We start from the raw sequence: 21095 nt of genomic DNA on the forward strand, positions 1-21095 counted from the left end.
TGATGTGTCTGTATAATTTGTGTTGTTTTATTAATTTGTAATGCTTGTGTGGTGTTTTCAGGATTTTTAAGGCCAATCAGAAACAAGTAACTATCACTCTCCTTTTTGTACTATGGATGTTTGTTAAAATTCATAACATTCATTAAAATGATAAAAATGACCAAAGACCAGATAAAACCATATATTAGGCACGAGTTCATGCCAATGATTCAACATGCCTATAATTCCATAAAATGCTGTTTGCGTAGGCAGCTCACTAGGTTTTTGAACAGCAAGTGGGATCGATTGGTAAAGGCTGCCTTGTGAAGGAAACAACAGTGGTCTTTCATAAAGCATATCAAAGAGGCCTGTAAGCAGTGTCATTACCTTTTTATTGCCTTGCTATGTGTGTGTGCGTGTGTGTGTGTGTGTGTGTGTGTGTGTGTGAGAGAGAGAGAGAGAGAGAGAGAGAGAGAGAGAGAGAGAGAGAGAGATAGAGAGAGAGAGAGAAAGCCTACCATTTAATTCACGTCAAAAATGCTTGACTCGCCCATCAGTTGTGGATGTTGACAGTGAAGAAGACTTCAAGACTTCTGCTGCTATGTGCATACTGAAACAACATGGAAAGTTGGAGTCGTGCCTTTTAGTTTTGAGAGGTTGTGATTTATTGATTAAGGAGATCATGTTTTATTCACGGGAGGAAGACGAAAAGCATGTGTGTGTATACAGTATGTGTGTGTTATGGAGGAGGATGTTTGCTAGTGGGAAATGATATGGTTATATAGAGACATGGCACTAAAAGAACTGAAACAGTACGTTTGTTAGGTGTCAGGGTCTATTTGCATCAGCTGCTAAAATCCTAAATGCAATGACCTACATCGTATCTCCAAATATTTTACCTCAAAATGGATTTATCTGTCAGTTTTCTAAATGGATCTCATGTATTGCAATTTATATCACCTCCTGGAAGTCATCACACCATTACAGATATGGGGCAGAAATAATCAATTTGCTTTAAACATTTTCAGCCAAACTAGATAGCTTTAGTACGCAACTTCAGAAGGAATTACTAATTATTTGGAACAGTATTCTGAAGTAAAAAGCATGATAGTAATGACTGAAGTCATTGTAAGGTTTTTAGGTTTTTGTAAGGTTTTGGATAGTAATGACTCAAGTGTTACTACTTCCTTCTAAATGAATTATTGATTATTTGGAACAGTATTATATTGTTAAAATCATGGTAACCCACTAGTAATTACTCAAGTGTTACCAAATCCATCAGAAGCAATTACTATCCAAAACCTTACAAAAACCTCAAAAGCTTACAATGAATTCAGTCACAACGTGCTATTACTACTAAGTTAATCAGAGTTTCTTGATAGTTAATAGCAGTTACTAGAATGTTAGTATTGTGTTACTCACTTGTTCCTATTCATTAATGACGGAACAGTATTTTAAAGTGTTTCCATAGAGTTTAACTAATTTAATATATATATCAACCCAACAACAGAAACAAGCAGAAAACAAGCAGAATTGTCATAATTACAGCATAAGTCTGACTGACTTGTCAGGAGAGGTTTGATTGCCGATAAACACATTGCCTCAAATTTGTGCTGTGCAAGTGTGTGTTCTCGGTGAGTCTATGTCTCTTCAAACCCATCTCCTGATGTAATTCCTTCAATTACACCACAGAGTCATTGATTTGGGGCTGACTAAGGCAGGGTGCACGCTTTAATGATTGTTGCTTGTCAGATAGCACAAAAAGGGGTGGGTGGGGGGGGTCATGTTCTTCATTAGTTGGCTGTCTTAAGAACAGCCACAATTTTTTGACCCAGTTTGCACTTCATTGGAAGCTAAAGTTCTCTGTAAAGACTTTATTTATTATTTGTTACATCACCTAGAAATTTTGGACTTCAAGCCAAAAAAAACATCAAAATGCTTTTAATTGAGAAACATATTCATTAAAAGGTGCATTCACAGTCATACTGTATTTTGTATAAATTGCGTTTTTATATCATTTTAATAACTTGATGATGATAAAAGGACAATAAGAAATTCATACATACTGAATACAGTGGCTTAAACCTCTTGATGAACATGATATTGTTACATTATATATTCAAAAACTGTCTCACTGCTTATTAATATTTGAAAAAATATAACAATTTGTGATTTTTTTTAACATTTTATCTTTAAAATACGTTTAAAAACTCTTACATCTTTTACGACCCCTGAAATGAGATGGTAAAACCACACTATGCACACCAGGCTTAACACTAAATGGCTGGCAATTTTAGTTTGCACAGATGTCCTAGTTTGCTAATAATTAGATGGTAAAGATGGTTGCATGTGTGGGTGAGATTTGACTTTAATTCATGCAAAGCCGAATTTTCGAAAGACTGGAATCAAACAGTGTTTGTATGACTGCACATGTGGAATCCCTAGCGAGAGGGATCAGTACAGACTAACTGCTTAAGTGGCTCTTTGGGGATTTAAGAAAAGACACAGATTCTCCCTTTACTAAATCTTATTGTGTCTTCTGTGAGGGTCTTATGAGACATGTGGAGCACTACTGCTATGAAAACATTAAAATCTTGAGAGGTCAAATGAGCTGATGAGATCAGCCCCACACAGAGCTTTAACACTGGATGTATTCCTCTCTCTGATGCTCATCCATTGCCTCTTTTCTTAATTAAACCTTTGAGATCGTGCCAGAAGAGGAAATACAGGAGTGGGTCTGTTGTTTGGAGAGGATTTAGAGAACACAAATGCTATACACAAATCATTTGGCGCATTGCATCTCTTCGGGAGAGAGATGGAAAGAGATTGTTTTGGGGATGGAAATAGTTTATAAAAAATCCCCACATGGTGTTAAAATATGAGTGTGTGCAAGATGCTTTCCTATGGTATGACAATACTAATCCAAGCATGCAAATCCATGTAGAAAATGCTCCTCTTGTGGATAATCCAACACATTTTCCATGAGATTATGACTAAGCGGAAATGCAAACAAGCATTTTGCCTGCTATGGACATTAAATGGCAGGAACTGTTGAGTTTTAAAGATCGTCCTTGAGTAAAGTTTCAAGGGAAACTTTCCTTTCAAGGGAGCTTAACAAAGAGGCATCCTAGTCTTCTATATTGTGCTTTTGTATATGTGCTCATATATCATCTTAAGTATTCAGTTCAATCCGCAGTATAAGTGACATTCAAGGCTCTTGTGGACATATTTATAAGAAAAAAGCATGCTCTTTTTTGCAGTCTTAAATACTAGGATGTTAGCAACACATTGTGCATGCATCTTTACCAATTTAAACAGACCTTAAATTTGTCCATAAAGGTTCAACTGTACAGTGTATGTCTACTGTGTATTTTTATGTGTGTGTATTTTAGACATATTTTTTCTTTTCTTTTACCATTTTCTCACTTTTTCTGATTCTAAAGCTAAAAAGGGATTGAAACACCTACAAGAAATTATAAATTCTGGCAATTTCCATGGAAAATGTGTCTATATAGATATTATATATATAGATATTTAATATACAGTAGATATTTATATTTATTTATTGATTAGATATTTATTGATTTTAGATTTCTTTCTTAGATCTAGAGTAGACACTGTTGTCACACACATTTTTTTTGTTGTGGAAAAAAATCTACATAAGACTAAATAAATAAAATACTGCTTATTTATAATGTTAAAATTATAAATAATAATATGCATATGGCAGTAATAACAATGTAATATGCATATACATCTTAAAGCGCAGATCTTTGCAGAAAGTTTGGTTAGTTTGCATTTTCACTCTCCGTGACTAATTTGCGTTGACAGTTCCTTCCCCGTATTATTCTTCAGGAAGGCTTTCCTTTGACAGGCACTGTTTCAGCCTTTCAAAAGAGCTTTAAACATTAAAACATAAACCCACCAAAGACTTAGATAGCCACAAAGAAAAGCTTTTTCATTTCTTATTTTCTCAATTTCTGTCAAACTTATTTTTGAGCAGGTGTGGAATCTGTAGATAATACTGTTTAGATGCAATACTCAGGTTCCCAGCAATGCACCATGGCATGAATAAACTATTCTGAATAATGTTGGATATTACTGTTTATATCCAATATTATTGTTATTCTATTTTACTGCCTCCTGTTGTCATTGTGTTTGTTGTGGCCTTCAGTTATTTGTCATGTGGTGATTATTCAGAGCCTATCTTTGTTTACTTAATGTATTTTTGTTGATGTTGTTGTTGTCATCACAATTATTCTGGTTTGTCCATGTGCATCTCAAAAGTTGATACATTCAGTAAGCGAGTGGCACATTGTGAGGCAACAAAGCTGTGTTGGACCTGTTTGAAACATAAAATAAATATGAATATACATTAAAAAAAACATAGAGTGGTTAATATGGTTAAACATTATACATTTGAATGTTTTTTTTTAGATAATAATCATGACAGCAAAGTTTAGGAAAATACACTTTCTCTCTTTTTTTCAAGACTTACACAAAATTATCTTACTGACATTATACTTAATTTTTTTGTTCTTGGTATTGTGAGAATGTTGCCTCTCTGTAATTTCCAAGCTATAATTATGATCAGGCAAGCATCTTTACGTAGACATTGTGGTGAGCGAGTTGGGATGAATTGTAATTCTGACAGCAGCAGTTGCTGCCATTCCCTCTAGAGATGTACTGTTCTCAGCTTTAACAGCAGATTAACAATGACCAGTCCAGTCTCAGCTGAGGCGCTCTGCTAAATCACAAACACCTCAGTGCCAGTGAAATGCCAGAATTGAGCAGGCACGAGTGGGTAGGCCAGATGGTTCAGGCACTCTCCTGTCTATTATTATGATGGAAACATGGTCCCAACAAGACATTTTGGGGACATTTTGCAACTAGCAATTTTTAATTTTTAATGGGCCACTATCTCACATAAACTGAACATGCATTGACAAAACAATAGACTGTCTAATCTGAATTTAAAGGTTAATGATTACGTTATAGTGATTCTGGTAGCTCTGGCTTGTTTCTTGATCAATTTATTTTCATTAGTCTTCCATAGCCATATTGTAGACTAACAGCATAAAGAAGCCAAGTCCAGATTGCGGTTTATTCTGCCAAAGAACCAGCCAACGAGACAGGAAAAAACCATCTGACTGACATGTAAAATGACCAACAGCAGTTAATTTTATTTTTAGGACCCATTTAGGGGCAGGCGAATATGAAATCGGCGGCAACACCACATTAATAAAAATGTGTGAATATATACTTGCAATATACTTGCAACCAGTGGAAATATATGTATGTACATTTACTTATATGATTAATTCAAAGGCATGACTATGAGGTGAACAGATTTTTGCACAGTAAAAGGGCAGCCTTACTGAATATATTGAGTAAGGTGCATTGGCATGAATCTTGCAGTTCAGTAAGTAAGTTGATTCAGTAACTGTAACTGATTTAAAGTCCCCCTGTTGGGAAAATCAAGCTTTTGATGTTGTTTATATGTCTATGTGGTGTTTTCAATATGCTTTAAGACAAACCATTTGTTTATATGTCTATGTGTTTTTTTCGATATGTTTTAAGACAAACCAATTCATAAGTCAAAACAATTGCTGAGTATTTTCTGATCTAAAGACAGTCTCAAAAACGCGGTTTGAAATCGCTGGTGTTTCTGACGTCACAAACTACCTTGTAACCAATCAGGTCAACGTGTGATCATCAACGAGCGGATTTCTGAGCTGGTGTGAGTGAGTGGAGGCGGGGATAATTTGCATATTCATAGAACCATGAGGCAAGGGTGTAGAGTTACATTCAACTATTTTAAGGCATGAAGAATTTTTTTCAAGGAAATGACATTTAATTATGTAATTTTGGTGATCAAAGATGAGTTTTAAGGGACACAATTATTGACTACAGGGGGACTTTAAATACAGAGTTTTGAGTCTTTTTTTCTCGAATCAGACTACACAGGTTGTGCTGCATGCTGAAAAGCACTGTAGGAAACACTGCTGTGATCTGCTTCACCGTATTGTATGCAACTGTGTGTCTTTCCAGTTTGTTTTGACATATTTTTAACTACATACATATGCATCTTAACATCGCTATTGAAACAAATCAGACTCATCTTCAGGGAATGGCAATAGCTGAAGGAGTGGCCCCTGCTGGTTGGTGAAGGTGAAGCACAACCACCCAAATATTAACATTAGTGTTTGCGTGGTGCTAAAATCACAGAGTCTCACTGTGAGGCAGTGGTCCCCGCTGGTTAGTGCGAGTGAAGAGCGGTAGCACACGTGGTGGCGCTGAATGATTTACAGCCTGTCAGTCCCAGAGCAACTGGAGTAGCTGTGACTCTCATCCAACAGCATCTTTAATGAATGGGGAGAGTGTTAAAAATACACAGGTTGTCAATTATTGAACATCTCTCTCTCTCTCTCTCTTACGTACTCGGACCCTTTTACTCACATTTATTGGCTTGCTACCTCAATCTTTTCTTTTTCAGTTTTTGCCCTCTTTTTTGAAACCTGTGTCCCTCATATTCCTTCACGCCTCCTATATTTATTTAATATGCTTGTCACTAAAGGACCGAACTATTTATTTTAAAATGTTTATATAGTAAAAGTTTTGTAAAAAAAATCCAAAATTGCAAATTGCATCATTTAATCATTCTCATGCCATTTGTAGCATTTAGTTCCTAGGGACACAAAATAAGAAGCTTTGCAGAATGTTCTCGCTGCTCTTTTCCATACAACAAAAGATGATGATTGCCAAGAAAAAAAGTGGTACATATGACCTTGACCAGACTACTTAAAAACTGTAGTCAGACCACTGCAAAATCACATTTTATAAAATAAAATCTTATCCTCAATTTTACCTCATTTTACCCTCATTTAGTTTCAAACCCATAAAACTTTTTTTTATCTTCGAAACATGAAGATAATTTTATTAAATCCTGACCCTCCATTGAAAATCCGTTCCCCCAAAACTTTGATGCATCTAAAGACACCATAAAAGAAAACATAATTGAGTGGTTTCATCCAAGTCTTCTGAAGAGACACGATGTGATGAACAGATTTAATTTAGGCTTTTATTCACCAGACTTCACCAGATGGTAAACGGAAGCTGAAACGTGCTTGTCTCATGCACTAGAACACATGAGCTTTGTTCTCACACATTAAGCAAGTACTGTAGGTTTGAGCTTCCGTAGCCGTTTACCATTTAGGGTAAGGGGACGAATGTGTGCCTCTGAAATTCCAAATTCTTCTTAACTAATATGTAATCATGTTGCCAACTCTGCTAGTGCCCTCAAACTTCATTTGCACTTCTGCATATTTAAACATCAAATTTAGCATCATTGACATCAAATCAAAGTGTTTTCATGCATCTTCACCCTTTTGTGTTCCACAGAAGAGGTGAGTAAACAATGACAGGATTTTCATTTTTTGGTGAACTGTTATCAAGGGTTTCCCACTGCATGGTTCTCATATTATTCAAGTACATCAAAAGCACTCCAAATGTGTTTTGTTAACATAATGCAGTGAAATAAACAAGGAACTGCATTAGTACAACAATACTGCTGCTGAACTCAGCTACCTCCATTTTTTCACACATGCAAATTACTGCTTCCATATCACCTGGGTTTTCAATAACTAGGGCACTAGCAGTACATTGAAACACCTTGTTATTATTGCACTTTGACCAGCAGGTCTCTCCAACAACTAACCGCTGAAATCCAATATATTCTGCCTCAAGATAAACAATACAATAAGTAATTGGCTTCCAACAACAGAAAAAATAATCTTTTATGGGGTTTAGGTATAGCTGCATTCAGCACAGTTTCATATCTGATGACTTGTTGAATTTGGTTATGACTAAGTGTGGCAAATGGCTGAAAGTGAGGTTGAATATAATGCTTATTTATTGTGTGACTACCCAAGAGTATCATAACAACAATATCTGCTTTGCAGTAGTTATCATATAAAATGAATGATCGAAGAGTGGGACATATATTAATGATGTGCAAGATGGCACATGGATGTAGTATTGCTCAATATTGCAGTGTTGCAAACCCCAGTGCATTACCGAATAAGTGCACGCTCGGGTAATGTCGTGTGCAAGTACATACTGCCCCCTACAGGCTCACTAAGATTCACTCCACAGAGATTGAGTGATGTTGGCAAAAAGACAGATGTGAGTTATGATGTAAATTCCCATGTGCTCAATGACACAATGAGAGCTGTGTTCTGACTGAGTGTGTGCTTTGCTCTGTCACCACCAGAGTACAGAGAGACACAAACTTAGCTTCCCAAAGATGCAGTCACAGTGTGAGACTTGGGAGGTAGAGAGAGAGACAGAGGCACACTTTCTCCTTTACTGCCACAAATTTCATAATGAAAAGAGTGAAATACTTTGAAAAACTTTCAACGCTCATTTCTTGTTTTCCAGAATTGTTTAAAAAGATCGAATGCATGTGTTCATTAAGGAGGTTGCAGAAAAACTCATATTTGAGTTCCACAACCTCAGAAAGCAATCACTGCTTTATTTTTTTAGCACATAAAGTTGCAAATAGCCTAAACTGTATCACAACATTTCAGCTCCATGGAAAACTGCAAATATGTACACATAATACACATTTACCACAGTGGAGATTTTAGCCATTTTTTAGCACTCAAGATCGCCCAACCAAAGTTATCGATCACTGCATCCAATGACTGCTGAATACCCTTTAAAAGACATTAAACACTTTTTATTTATTTTGTTTTATTTTATTTTATTATTTCACCAGGGGCTACAATATATTTTAAATACTTTATAAGTGTAATTTATGTATTTTACTGCTATAATTGTAATTTTATATATTAATGATTTGGCAATGTTGTATTTAAAGTGTAAAAAAAAAAAAAAAAAAAAAAACACTTTAAGAGTCACAAAAATGAAGTTAACACCTCACACATGTGATTAGGTGGGTGTGATGTGCTGTAGAGGAGTTTGTGTAATGTTGTGTGCTTGTTTTGGTGTCTCTTACATGTTAACGAGACATGCAAAAATTGTTGAATTTGTCAGTCAAACTTGTGACTTCTCCAGCAACTGAGTCTGTTAATGACAGAGATGCTTTAGCAGATTTTGTATACACAGCTGTTCAAACGTCGTTACGATTTTTTAAAATGTTTTTACAAGAAGTCTCTTATGCTCACTAAGGCTGCAATAAGCCTAATATTGAGCTTTCCAGTAATAATATAAAAAAAAACAGTAATATTGTGAAATATTATTACAATTTAAAATTACTGTTTTATTGAATATATTTTATTTTTGTGATGGCAAAGCTGAATTGCAGCATCATTACATTCTTCAGTGTCACTGTCACATGATCCTTCAGAAATCATTCTAATATTGCTGCTCAAGAAACATTAATTATTATGATCAATGTTGAAAACAGTTTCAGCTTTAATGAATAATGTGCGTGTGTGTGTGTGCAGTGTGTACGTGCTTGCGTGCGTGTGTGTGTGTGTGTGTGTGCACAGTGGGGCACTACAGGGAAGGTAGAAGGGGTGATTAAGAGATTTTCTCCTCTCTCGCACTGCACATTTCACATTTGTTTGTGTGTGTGCGTGTGTGTGTGTGTGTGTGTGTGTGTGTGTGCACAGTGGGGCACTACAGGGAAGGTAGAAGTGGTGATTAAGAGATTTTCTCCTCTTTCTCTCGCACTGCACTTTTCACGTTTGTGTGTGTGCGCGTGCGTGCGTACGTGCGTGTGAGTGTGTGTGTGTGTGTGTGAGAGGCAGAGGGAAGCAGTCAATGAGTTCCACACAGAGCAGTCTGGATCGAGTGCATTTTTGTGGATCTCTAAAATGATGGGGTTGGCCACTGTTGATAACTTGTAATTATAAGGAGACTTGTGGTACTTTAACCTCTAAAAAGAGTCTAAGTGCATAATTCAACATTTATTAACTCTACCCTGCATTTTGGAATGGGAATTCATTATTTGATTACCATGATTTCATGATTTGTGTGCCACCCCAGCCAATAAATGTTTAGAATTTCTTTCCTGACTTTGCCAATCACCGAAAGCTGTATTAGATCGAAGATGTTTTGTGTATGGCTAAAAATGGAACTTGAAGGTGTATAGTTTATGTTCTCTGCACTTCATGAAGGAAGGGCTGAAAAAATCCTCTTGTTAGAGGAAACATTGAGAGGATGGGGCCGGAGAAACCTGCCCTTTTACCTCCTCCCGGAGTGTTGAGAGGAAAATTTCACGGCTAGTTATTCATGCTGCGATCTCTTCCCCTCCAAATCAGTGAGAAATTGGCTGAGCCCTAAAGTGACTCTAGCTTGTAGTCTGTTTGATAGAGACCCATGACAGAAGAGAAAATTCAACTGTCTCTGAAAGGCCTTCTACACTTCGATATGGAGCTTTTCAATCCAGTTTCCTGCGCCTGAAGCTATTGTCCAAACAACTCTGTTACCAAATCCCAAACCGCTAAGGCTTTCCCCTGGGCCAAAAAGTCAATTTTTCAAGCTCTGTTGCAACCTGATCTCAAACTGGCCTCAATCCAACTAAGTAAACAGAATGCAGTGTTCTTTCCGAATCATGCGGGGAATGTTTATTACTGTAGATTCTGCTAAATTATGCCTTTTTGGAGCTGCTTGGGATAAAACCTCAAATGTGCATTTTTCTGCAGTTGACTTCTTATTTGTAATATTACTTGTCAGCAAGACCTGGAGACCTACAGCTCACCTCCTGACAGCTTCAACTCACAGCTCAATCACTGGGTCAGTGGCATGAGAGAGGACTTGTTAACCTCGTGAAATGTGACATCATATCCTGGATTTGGCCTGAGGGCACTCTAGAGATTCGGTTACATGGAGCTGAGGCTCTCATGAGTCGACGCACACATCGATGCAAGACCTTTGAAAGATTGTAGCCGGTGTATAAGGTGACAAGAGGGAGACTGACATCCAGAAAAGCAGACAAAAGTGGAAGGAAGGCCTCACATAGCAAGTTCAAACCTCTGTGTCGAGAGTCTCCAGACCACCTGCTCTTCACCATCAATCACTCTTCTTCAGCTCAAATCATTTTTCATTATCACAGCAGCCCACCGAGAGACACAAAGACCCTGAGCTACCGAGCAGCTCCTGCTTGCCAGCCCAAAAATCACTTATTATCTACGACGCAGAGGTCCCATTAGCAGCTGCAATTCTCCGGTCCTGTTTGCACGCCCCCTCCCCCTTATTTCCTCTGTCAGTCACTGTCAAATATCTGAACGCACTGTTCCCATCGGAGGTTTTCGGTGAGAGAGCCTGTCTGTAATTTTCTATAACACCTTATGGTGAGGACGTTCTCTTTTCAACATTCTCTGCAGAGAATTTCACTGTACAAGCCACCACAGAATGCTGCTGTAACACGGCCATAAACAGAAAATAATTAGACGTTCAAGGGAAAAAAATTGGTCGCTTTGGGAAAAAAGTGTCTGCCAAATTCATAAATGTAAATGTAATTAAATTGACTGGCTATTTATTATGTCTATTTCACATGTGAAGATGAGAGCAGGGGTGTTTCAAATACAAATTTCTTTCATTTGCTTCCATTCCGGAAAATCACATTGTTCAGCTAAATTCATTGCGGTCACCAAATTAAATTTAGCTCAGTTTCTCCAGATAGAGCAAGAAACAGCATGTTCTGGCTCATAAACAAGTCACGTTTTGATCTTAATTTTTGTTTTTTAGTTGTGATTGGAAGCCGCTTCAAAACTACATCTGTGCTTTTGATTATTCTGGCTAAAAATAACAGCTGGCTTCAGAGTAGACATTCATGCCAAAGATTAAATGCATTTTCCCACTAACACTGGCATTTTTATGTGTGTGTTTAATTGCGTTTGGCTCATCTGAATTCATTCAGCCGTGAAGTTCATCAATCACACATTCCCAAATGCCCGGAAGTATATGCAATATGAAATCTGCCACGTTTGCTCATGGGCACTCAGTTGCAGCCGGGTAGTTTTGAGCCAATCACATGAGCTGATATATTGAAATACAGTGTGTGTGTATATGTATTGAAATAATGTCTCTAGCCAACCTATTTGCATTATCCAACTCAAAACAAGTCAGAAAACTATCCAAAACTCATCAAAACTCATTATTTGACTTTTATTTCATAGGGAAGGGAAAGGTCTATGAGGAGGAGGTCTGACTTACAGCATCTTGTACATAACACACACTGTCAGCCGTTCCGTTGCCGTCGGCACTGTATCATGGCTTACATTAGTTTGAAAGTCAGACCAATCACTATCTATAGCCAACCGCCTGACTGATGACTGGCACCATGGGAGGAAATGAAAGACTAAGCTCATTAAACTATATATTAAGCCATCTTTCCCTCTCTCTTCCTTCTCACCATCCCCAATTGCTTTGTGTCTTATACCACGTTGATGCTTGCTAAGGATGATAAATTCTCTATTCCACTTGAGAGGCGGAGGTAATGGGGCAGACCGAACATGGAGACAAAAAGCCTTTCAACAAGGACAAGAGAAAGACACCGAACACGGATACAAACATCTCATTAAACAATCCCATCTCCACAGCCGCCTGTCCTGCTCCTTTCGTCTTATCACTTATGATTAAGTGTATCTACTGCTGCAGGTCTTTTAGAATATTATAAACCAATATGACTGAAACTCATAATGTTTTGCATTTAATGTGAAAGCCTCCATCCAGCCCTCCAATGTTGGAGTCCATTTACTTTGTAGCAGGTCATGTCTTTTTCTGTTCTTTCTTTTTAAGGAGCTCTGTGCTGTGTGTGTCAGTGTATGGCATATCTGGAATCAATCAAGGTTTTTTTTATGACTATTCTACCACAAACAAGTTCTCTTTGCTGTTCCTCCAAGTCACCCTGGTCGGCTCATTCACCTGTTTGCATTTAAAGTTTGCCCAGAATGCTGCTGTCTTGTTTATTGTACTTCCTGCCAGTGTCGCACTCTGATTTATTGCATGCTCTGACCAGTTTCTCAACAGGCCACCCTTTAATGATTATCATCGTTTGCAGAAGGTTGATCCTCAGTGTACCATTCCTGTGTAACTGATTTGAACTGACTGATTTAATAGAACTTTAAAAGGATGTATTGAAATTAATTACACAGTAGCGAGGCCATATTGTGTGTGTGTGTACTCCAGTGTTTCATTGTTACAGTGGTCTGCTGAGGTTTTAAATAAGAGGGCTTTGCCATGTTCAGAGCTATTTTGGTTTAAATGGTGGCTCACTCGTGGTAGACGCTGTGTCTGGAGAGAAAAAGGCTTGGAGACACACTGCCACCCAACCCCCCTCTCTTTCTCTTTCTTCAGTCTGATAAATAATCTGGCAATAAACTATCCTTTCCGACACACCCTGTGATTTAAAACCATGGTAGGAGCAACAGCGTGACACACACACACACACACACACACACACACACACACACACACACACACACACACACACACACACACACACACACACACACACACACACACACACACACACACACACACACACACACACACACACACAAGCTTGTTGTCTTGAAAAAAAGATGAAGAAGAAAAGCCAATGGGTAATTTGTCTATGGTTGATGCTATTTTATTTTTATTTATTTTATTTATTTATTTTTACATGATCAGGGAAGTGAAGTGTGGTTGTAGGCCTATCTCTTTCACTGAACAATAACAACAACATTAAATAAATAAACTGGATTTGTGTAATGTTACAAATATATAGGCTATTTACTCTATATAATTTCTATAGAAAAGAAAAGAAAAGAAAAGAAAAGAAAAGAAAAGAAAAGAAAAGAAAAGAAAAGAAAAGAAAAGAAAAGAAAAGAAAAGAAAATCATATCTTTTCTAGGGTTGATGCTAACTTTCGAGTTAGCCTACAAAAATACGTCATCACTGCAACAGTATGCAGTGCGTTCTCCGACCGTTTGGTGTCGCGCTTTCCTCCAAACGCGTCTTCAGTGCGGTCCTCTCGGCCACCGTATACACGCAGATCTGTTGGAAAACTCTTTGCTGGTGTGAATAACAACGTATGATATCCCATAGTAGAAACTGCCTAAATCTTGTGTGATCATGACAGAGTACTCACACGTAAAGTCTACCAAACTGGTGCTAAAAGGGTTAAACGATAAGAAGTAAGGCTTTCTTTCTGTGTTGCGTTCATGAAAATGTATCGATTCTATATACAGTTATTGCTCTAATTAATGTAAATAGCTTTGCCGTGAAAGAGTTTTTGTTAAATATCACAATTATTTCCGCTAATGTAAATGACCTGCGACTTCCGTATTGTGCAGAAAGAAGAAAAAGAAGGACAAAAAGAGAAAAAGAGAAGATGAAGACGACAAGCTGGATGTTGTTGGTATGTGTTGTCACTTTGCCTATTGAGTTGTAAATGATCGTGTATTGATGGATAACGTTAGATAGAACTTGACTAGTGCAGTTTCTGTCTTTGTAAATGCTGTATGATCTGCCTCGTAGCTTTATCTTTGTATAATGCGTGTTTCTGAATGTGTCTTATCAGGAGGATGGTGGACAGTGAAGAGTTTCGGTGAGATCACAGGCTCAGTGGCCATAGAGATGCACAGCAACTCCTACATCCATGCACTGGACACTGGACTCTTCACTGTTGGAGCTCCACATAAAGGTGCTGATTCTATCTGCTTCATTCTACTCCTGAAATGTTGCAGTTGCAAGGCAGCTCCGTTTTGCTATTTAAAACTTTCAGATCCTATTTTGTGTATTATTTTATTATTATTAATAATAATAATGAACTTTATTTTATAAAGCAGCTTCTTAAAGAGTTTTACACAATAAAATACACAGGTAGAAATACAAAGTGTACATAAAAACAAAATGACGCACTGGAATACAAAATGATTAAAACCATTTTGTTTTTGGACACAAATTATTGTACACATGTATCATATTTCTTACTCTTAACAGTACTCACTCAAGACAATTCTTTCACTCCAGCGTTTTAACGTATTTTTTCTTAAAGTCGACATGAAAAATGTTATGTTATGATAGTGTTTTCTTCCCTATTGTGATGAGTATCCAAGTGAAACAGCTTCTCGAACAAGAAAAAAGTAGAACGGGATTTGATTTTGTTCATTGGGAACTGATTGGACTCATTGTGTTGTTTGACAATATTCCATTTAAAAAAAACAAAAAACAATAATTGTCCATTTTGATGTATTGATGACTGTAAAAAGTTATAGGCTAGTTTAGCAAATTAGTAGCGAGTTTGGGTTTTGTCCACAGTCAAAAAATCTGTATCTGGAGAACTTCAATGACATCAGAAACACCTTTGTAACATGTGTATTTGTATTCTTTCCTCTACAAAGTAACAGTCCATCATATCATTTTGACTCATTGCTGTTTACTGGCAAGATTTAAAGTAGCCGGCAGCCGCAGCTCTAAAATGGAGCATTTCAGACAGAGGGTCAACATTAGGGAAGATAGTAATAATCTTTTGCAAATATATGACTTATTTTGTGCAAAAAACATTGTCTAATATAAGTGAACCTCAAGGAACCTATTTAAATAATAATAAAAAAAAAACATATCATGACCCCTTAAACAAAGGGTAGGCAGTTTTTTTCATAAACACTTTTTGTTATATGCGTTGAAACTCTCCTCATCCTAATAGCAATCAATAATAGAAGTGGTCTAAATATATATATATAAAAAATACATATATATTCATTCATACATTCATACATACATACATTCTGTGGAAGTCTCTGGGCCAAAAAAAGGTTCGTCCAGTCATTGCATTCGGTCCGAATGCATTGATAGGATGTCCTACCTGACTGTCAACCTATGTATTTCCATACCTCCATGCAGACCTAGAGCACTGCAAAAAAACAGTTCCTTCTGAACCAAAACAACAAGTTTATGCTGCGTTCTTGCCTTGTCGTAATAACCGTAATTAAAAGATGGCAACCTGTGACGTTCTACTCTGAGCTGTTCATGTCCTCAGACTCAGAATTATGCATTTTTATGGCAACACTATCAATGCCAAAATGAATCTGCAGCAGTCAGGAGGTACAAGTCAGATCTCTTTAAGGTGTTTACATTCATTATTATTGTAATGTTATGTGCTTTGAGACATGAGGTAATTTAATCAACACCGTCTCGTGACGCTTTGCAGACTCTGCTCTGGTTGTGTGCGTTCATGTGTTTTGAAGGAGGTGTGGGTTTGGAGACGCTCTGAAGGGAAGGTGGGATCTTTTGCTTTTAAAGCTAGCTTGCTATTACTAGCCTCTCCAAACTGCCTTCCCTACCTTCAAATATGATGCACAAGTGCATTAATGTAGTGGTGAGATTTGAAAGGAGAAAATGTTAAAGGAGAACTTGGTAACTTTTTTAACTTAATAAAACTGTCTAGAATTCATTTGGATGGTTAAACAACCTGTTCTGGTGATATTGGTGACTTTCCCCGCTCCCCCCAGCGTTCCCAACCTTGCAACTTGGGGACTGCCATCCTGGTAAGACAGAAATTGGAAGTCTCGTGAGAAGCGAGAACGAGAACGAGAACGAGCGCGAAACACGAATTGCTTTACGGCAATTCGACATAAACACACACGCATGTATGATGTATTACCAGATTACCCACCTCGGTAGACATAGCTCCACACGATACAGTTGGCTTGTTCCGATCAAAACAAACGCACATGAACAGCGGTAGAGAGGGGGAGGAGGCCGCCGCAAGTGAGTTTTTCACGACCGTGTTGTGAAATATACGCCCCCCCACAGCTGTAGGGGGAGCTCGTGGGGAAAACATGCGACAACAAAAGGGAAAATCAGCAAAGAAGTGACTAGAGTTCGCTAGAGTTGCCGAGTTCTCCTTTAATTGACATAAACTAGAACCTGAAATATTTCATTCTTTAGGTCTATGTTTTTAAAAATGCACTTTACAAGATATATTTGCAGCACTTTCAGGCAACAAGCAATTCTTTCTGTGCAATTATGCTGCACTCTATTTTTTTTCTGCCATGCGGCTTTTATATTGCCTTTTAAATTGGAAAGGTCCCTCTAATAGCGCGGAACAAATAAGTCTCAAAAGTAGAGATGGCTAGGTGCTGCTGTTGCTCTGTTGCTCTCAGTATGGAGGGATTTAAAAACCTGAATAATGTTAGGGATCGTCAGTTGCTATTACCGCAGCCATTCATACAAAGCACTGAGCAATTTCATAGTTCAGTCACCAGAAGGAGTTGTTTACGATTGTTTTCTCTCCAGCTTCATTTTCTGCTTTTCACTGACCGTTGGCTGTAAGGATCAGTCTCTACATCACTCTGGAAGCACCACTGAATTTGTGCATGCTCCCCAAAATCAATTTAATTTAGTGGTTGAGACCTGAAATTAGGAAAATAATGACTTTAACTGGTGTTGATACCCACTTCATGACCAGTGCATCTGTATGATTACCACACCTCTCCAGGCCAGAGATGTGGTAGATACACACACACACACACACACACACACACACACACACACACACACACACACACACACACACACACACACACACACACACACACACACACACACACACACACACACACTCACACTCTCACACTCACACTATCCTGTAACTTTTTGAGCATATCACTGGAGTGCTCTTGCAGTATTCAATATATTAGATAATTCATGAGTTCACAGCAGGTGGAATATAATATCAGCTTTCAGGTTTGCTCTTTTGTTCAGGCATTCATGTTTGAAGAAAAAAGTACTGTTAAAATTCTGCTAGACTCAATAAATGTATTACTCAATATAATAAATTGTTGTCAAGTAGTTTATGGTTACAAGGCCTTTCTTTGTTCTCTGTATTTGATATTTTTTAGCAAATCTTTTTGAGTTTTGTTTTTTTAAATAGTTAGCCATTAAAACTTTGATGACATAAAAATTATTCAGTTATAATTTAGACATTTGAGTTAAAGTAAGATGATTAAAAAATACTAATACTAATATTAATACTTTAATTCAGCAAGGATGCATTTAAATTGATCAAAATTTACAGTAAAGACATGTATAATGTTACAAAGGAATGCTGTAGTTTTAACTTTCTATTCATAAAGAATCCTGAAAAGAAAATAAATTTTCCACAAAAATATTAAGCAGCATTTATTTATATATTTTTTTAGTTTTCGCTTACCAGTATAGAAGTTTACTTGTAATAATAATTGTAATATTTCACTATATTACTTTTTCTATGTTTTTGATCAAATAAATGACAAATAAATATGTCTTGTGTTCACAGAGGATGAAGGTCCAGATCCTCCTGAACAGTTCACTGCCATCAGACTCTCAGACTCCAGGTAAAGATCATATCCATATCCATAACTAGGTGTTAGGAGTAGGGATGGGTGCATGAAGTAAAAAAAAAAAAAGTCTGCAATTACTAACAGCACCTTAAAATGTATAATAATAAGTGCCATGTATTATTCTGTAGATAATTTTGGAATCGATCATGTGACTAACTTTTCTCGTCTGTTTTGCTGGTTTCTAGGATAGCGCTGAAGTCAGGCTATGGGAAGTATTTAGGTATAAGCTCAGATGGTGTTGTGATTGGTCGATCAGATGCCATCGGCTCCAGAGAACAGTGGGAACCAGTGTTTCAGGATGTGAGTGAATCTGGCAGTCAAATCAATGAAATCAATGAATATAATGTTGGTATTTCGAATTCAGCTTTTATCATTTCGTTTATGTTTCTTGTTTTCCGCAGCGTAAAATGGCCTTGCTTGCTGCAAACAGTTGTTTCATCTCGTACAGTGAGAACGGAGACATAGTAGCCAAAAACAAGACAGCTGGAGATGAGGAGATGATCAAGGTGAATCTCTCCTGAACTCAGTCAACACCAAGATGAATTGCTTAAGGGATTTTTTATTGTTGTTGTTGTCTGAAGGACAGAATGATTCACAGACAATGTGTTTTATCTGAACACAAGAATATTGCTTTTAAATTACACTTGACTTTTTCCTGGAATAAATATTAACATTATTTTTCATGCTTATCTGTCCTCCACAGATCCGTTCATCCATAGAAAGAGAGGTGAAGAGTAAAGACGATATTGCTGATGAAGACAGGGGTAATGTCAAGAACTGTGAGATCAACTACGTGTGAGTCCTTGCTTTTATTACTAGGCCTGTCACGATTATTGATTGATTGTCTAATCGTGGTCACAATTATTTGACTCAACCGTAATAATTGGGCAGTTTAAATTTCAACCACATTTTGCCAAAGAATATAAAAAAACACTGTTGTAAACTAAAGTACATAAATATTTTTTCATGCAAAATGAAGGTTTGTTGGTTTAATCAGACTACTGCATTGTATTTAATATATTGTAATATATTAATTGTATACATTTTCATTTTCACAGCATCAAAGTAAATCACATGGGCCTTTTTTAATATCATTTTATAATCATATTTTATACAATTCCAAGTAAAAAAAAAAAAAGTAACTTACACTGTAAGTGACATGAATAAAACAGCCTTAATCGCAATTATTTGTATGAAAATCGACATCAGCTCAAAGTTCATGATCGTGATTTGTATATTTTTTACCTTCAGTTCAGTAAAATTCAGAAGCTGTGCTGTTGATTGAGCATTCAGTAAAATAAATGTTTATGTGAATGTTTGCCTACAGGAAGAAGTTCCAGAGTTTTCAGGATCGGAAGCTGAGGGTGAATGAGGAAGACAGCGGTTCTCTGAAAGAAGCCAGAACAGATGGAAAATTCCACGAGGCACTGCTGGACAGGTAAGACCTCAAGAAACCTCATACTGAATAATAAATGAATGTAGCCTGCTAATTTAGCTCATCCTTAGACGCAAGAAAAGATGGCATGTTGATATACCCCATTGGATGATTTATTATAGAAGATGGTGTGTGAAACATTGTGAATATGCTAACATTACTACATTATTAATGTATTTTTTCTTTTTTTTAGGAGAGCAAAGATGAAGGCTGACAGATACTGCAAGTGAAACCAGGATACACTGTTTTTGTAATGTTTTAATTTGACATTGTCATGAAATCTCTGCCATTTTTTTTAAATAAACTATTCACTGTTCACAAGAAAATGCCCCTCCCACTTTTTTTTAATAGACTACAATTAATAATATTAGAGATGTTGTCATTTGTGTAATGTCGAACTGTAAATGTGATTCATTTCCCAAATTAAATGGATTGTAAACTAAAAAATCTATGTTGTTTAATCACATTCTTATTTATCACAGTACATAGAATGAAAAAATCTTTAAAAACAGTTTCTGACTGAAGTCGTCAGTGTTGATGTGGTGTGATTTTGTAGGGTTTTGATACATGGCCTTTATGAGAATATTATTATTGTTGAGCCTATATGAGGATATTATTATTGTTGAGCCACATTTGAAGATGTAATTCATCCTGTGCAGTAACTGTGCTGTCCGTTCACTGAAGATTGATTTTGGAATGATTTTTGTTTTTACACATAAAATGGTATTTAGTTTTTTGTACTTCCACTGCAAGGTCATTGCAGTTACATTTGAAATAATATGAAACATATAAAGATACAGTAAAAAATTAATTTATCCACACACACATTATGTGTTTTTATGTTTCCTGGGCACTTTCCATGGACATGATTTTTATACTGTACAAACTTTATATTCTATCCTCAAACACCAAACCTACCCATCACAGAAGAATACTTTGCGTTTTTACATTTTCAAAATCATCACTTAGTATTTCTAAGCTGGTTTTCTCATGGGGGGGAAAAAAAAAATGTCCCCACAAGTATTTGGTTTACACACACACACACACACACACACACACACACACACACACACACACACACACTGCTTGTTGTTGCACTTCCATCTACAACCGTTAGATGTCGCAATACATTCACCTATTTGTTACCTCTGTTTCGGGAGAGGTAAAATGCTTTGTTCTGCGGTTATTGTTTCTCATTACCTAATTAATAATAACAATAAAAAATGATATGGGACAGTCTTGTGCTACAGCTTAGTAAAATAAAGCAGAGACAACCCCAAAGACAGGAAGTGCAAAGTCATCTTTTATTTTGTAACTCATTGTTATGGTAACTCCCCCAG

The 21095-nt window shown here is 36.9% G+C and overlaps 1 protein-coding gene across 1 annotated transcript; it reads left to right on the forward strand.

Moving 5' to 3' along the window:
- The first annotated feature begins 13948 nt into the window (after nt 1-13948).
- frg1 (FSHD region gene 1) lies at nt 13949-20579 on the forward strand. The gene is made up of 9 exons (XM_079854307.1): nt 13949-14129; nt 14289-14353; nt 14516-14638; nt 18257-18314; nt 18506-18620; nt 18722-18826; nt 19024-19115; nt 19648-19758; nt 19949-20579. Exons 1-9 carry the CDS (start codon nt 14068-14070, stop codon nt 19983-19985), a joined length of 768 nt encoding a protein of 255 aa, XP_079710433.1. The 5' UTR covers nt 13949-14067; the 3' UTR covers nt 19986-20579.
- The last annotated feature ends 516 nt before the right edge of the window (nt 20580-21095 follow it).

Source organism: Squalius cephalus (assembly GCF_949319135.1).
Source record: "Squalius cephalus genome assembly, chromosome: 2".
Classification (NCBI taxonomy): Eukaryota; Metazoa; Chordata; class Actinopteri; order Cypriniformes; family Leuciscidae; genus Squalius; species Squalius cephalus.

Excerpts from the sequence above, each read along its gene's own strand:
- frg1 (XM_079854307.1), top strand. The coding sequence starts at position 14,068 with ATGACAGAGTACTCACACGTAAAGTCTACCAAACTGGTGCTAAAAGGG. Across the intron at positions 18,621-18,721 it reads GGGAACCAGTGTTTCAGGAT|CGTAAAATGGCCTTGCTTGC; the intron begins GTGAGTGAATCT and ends TGTTTTCCGCAG. Across the intron at positions 18,827-19,023 it reads GAGATGAGGAGATGATCAAG|ATCCGTTCATCCATAGAAAG; the intron begins GTGAATCTCTCC and ends TGTCCTCCACAG.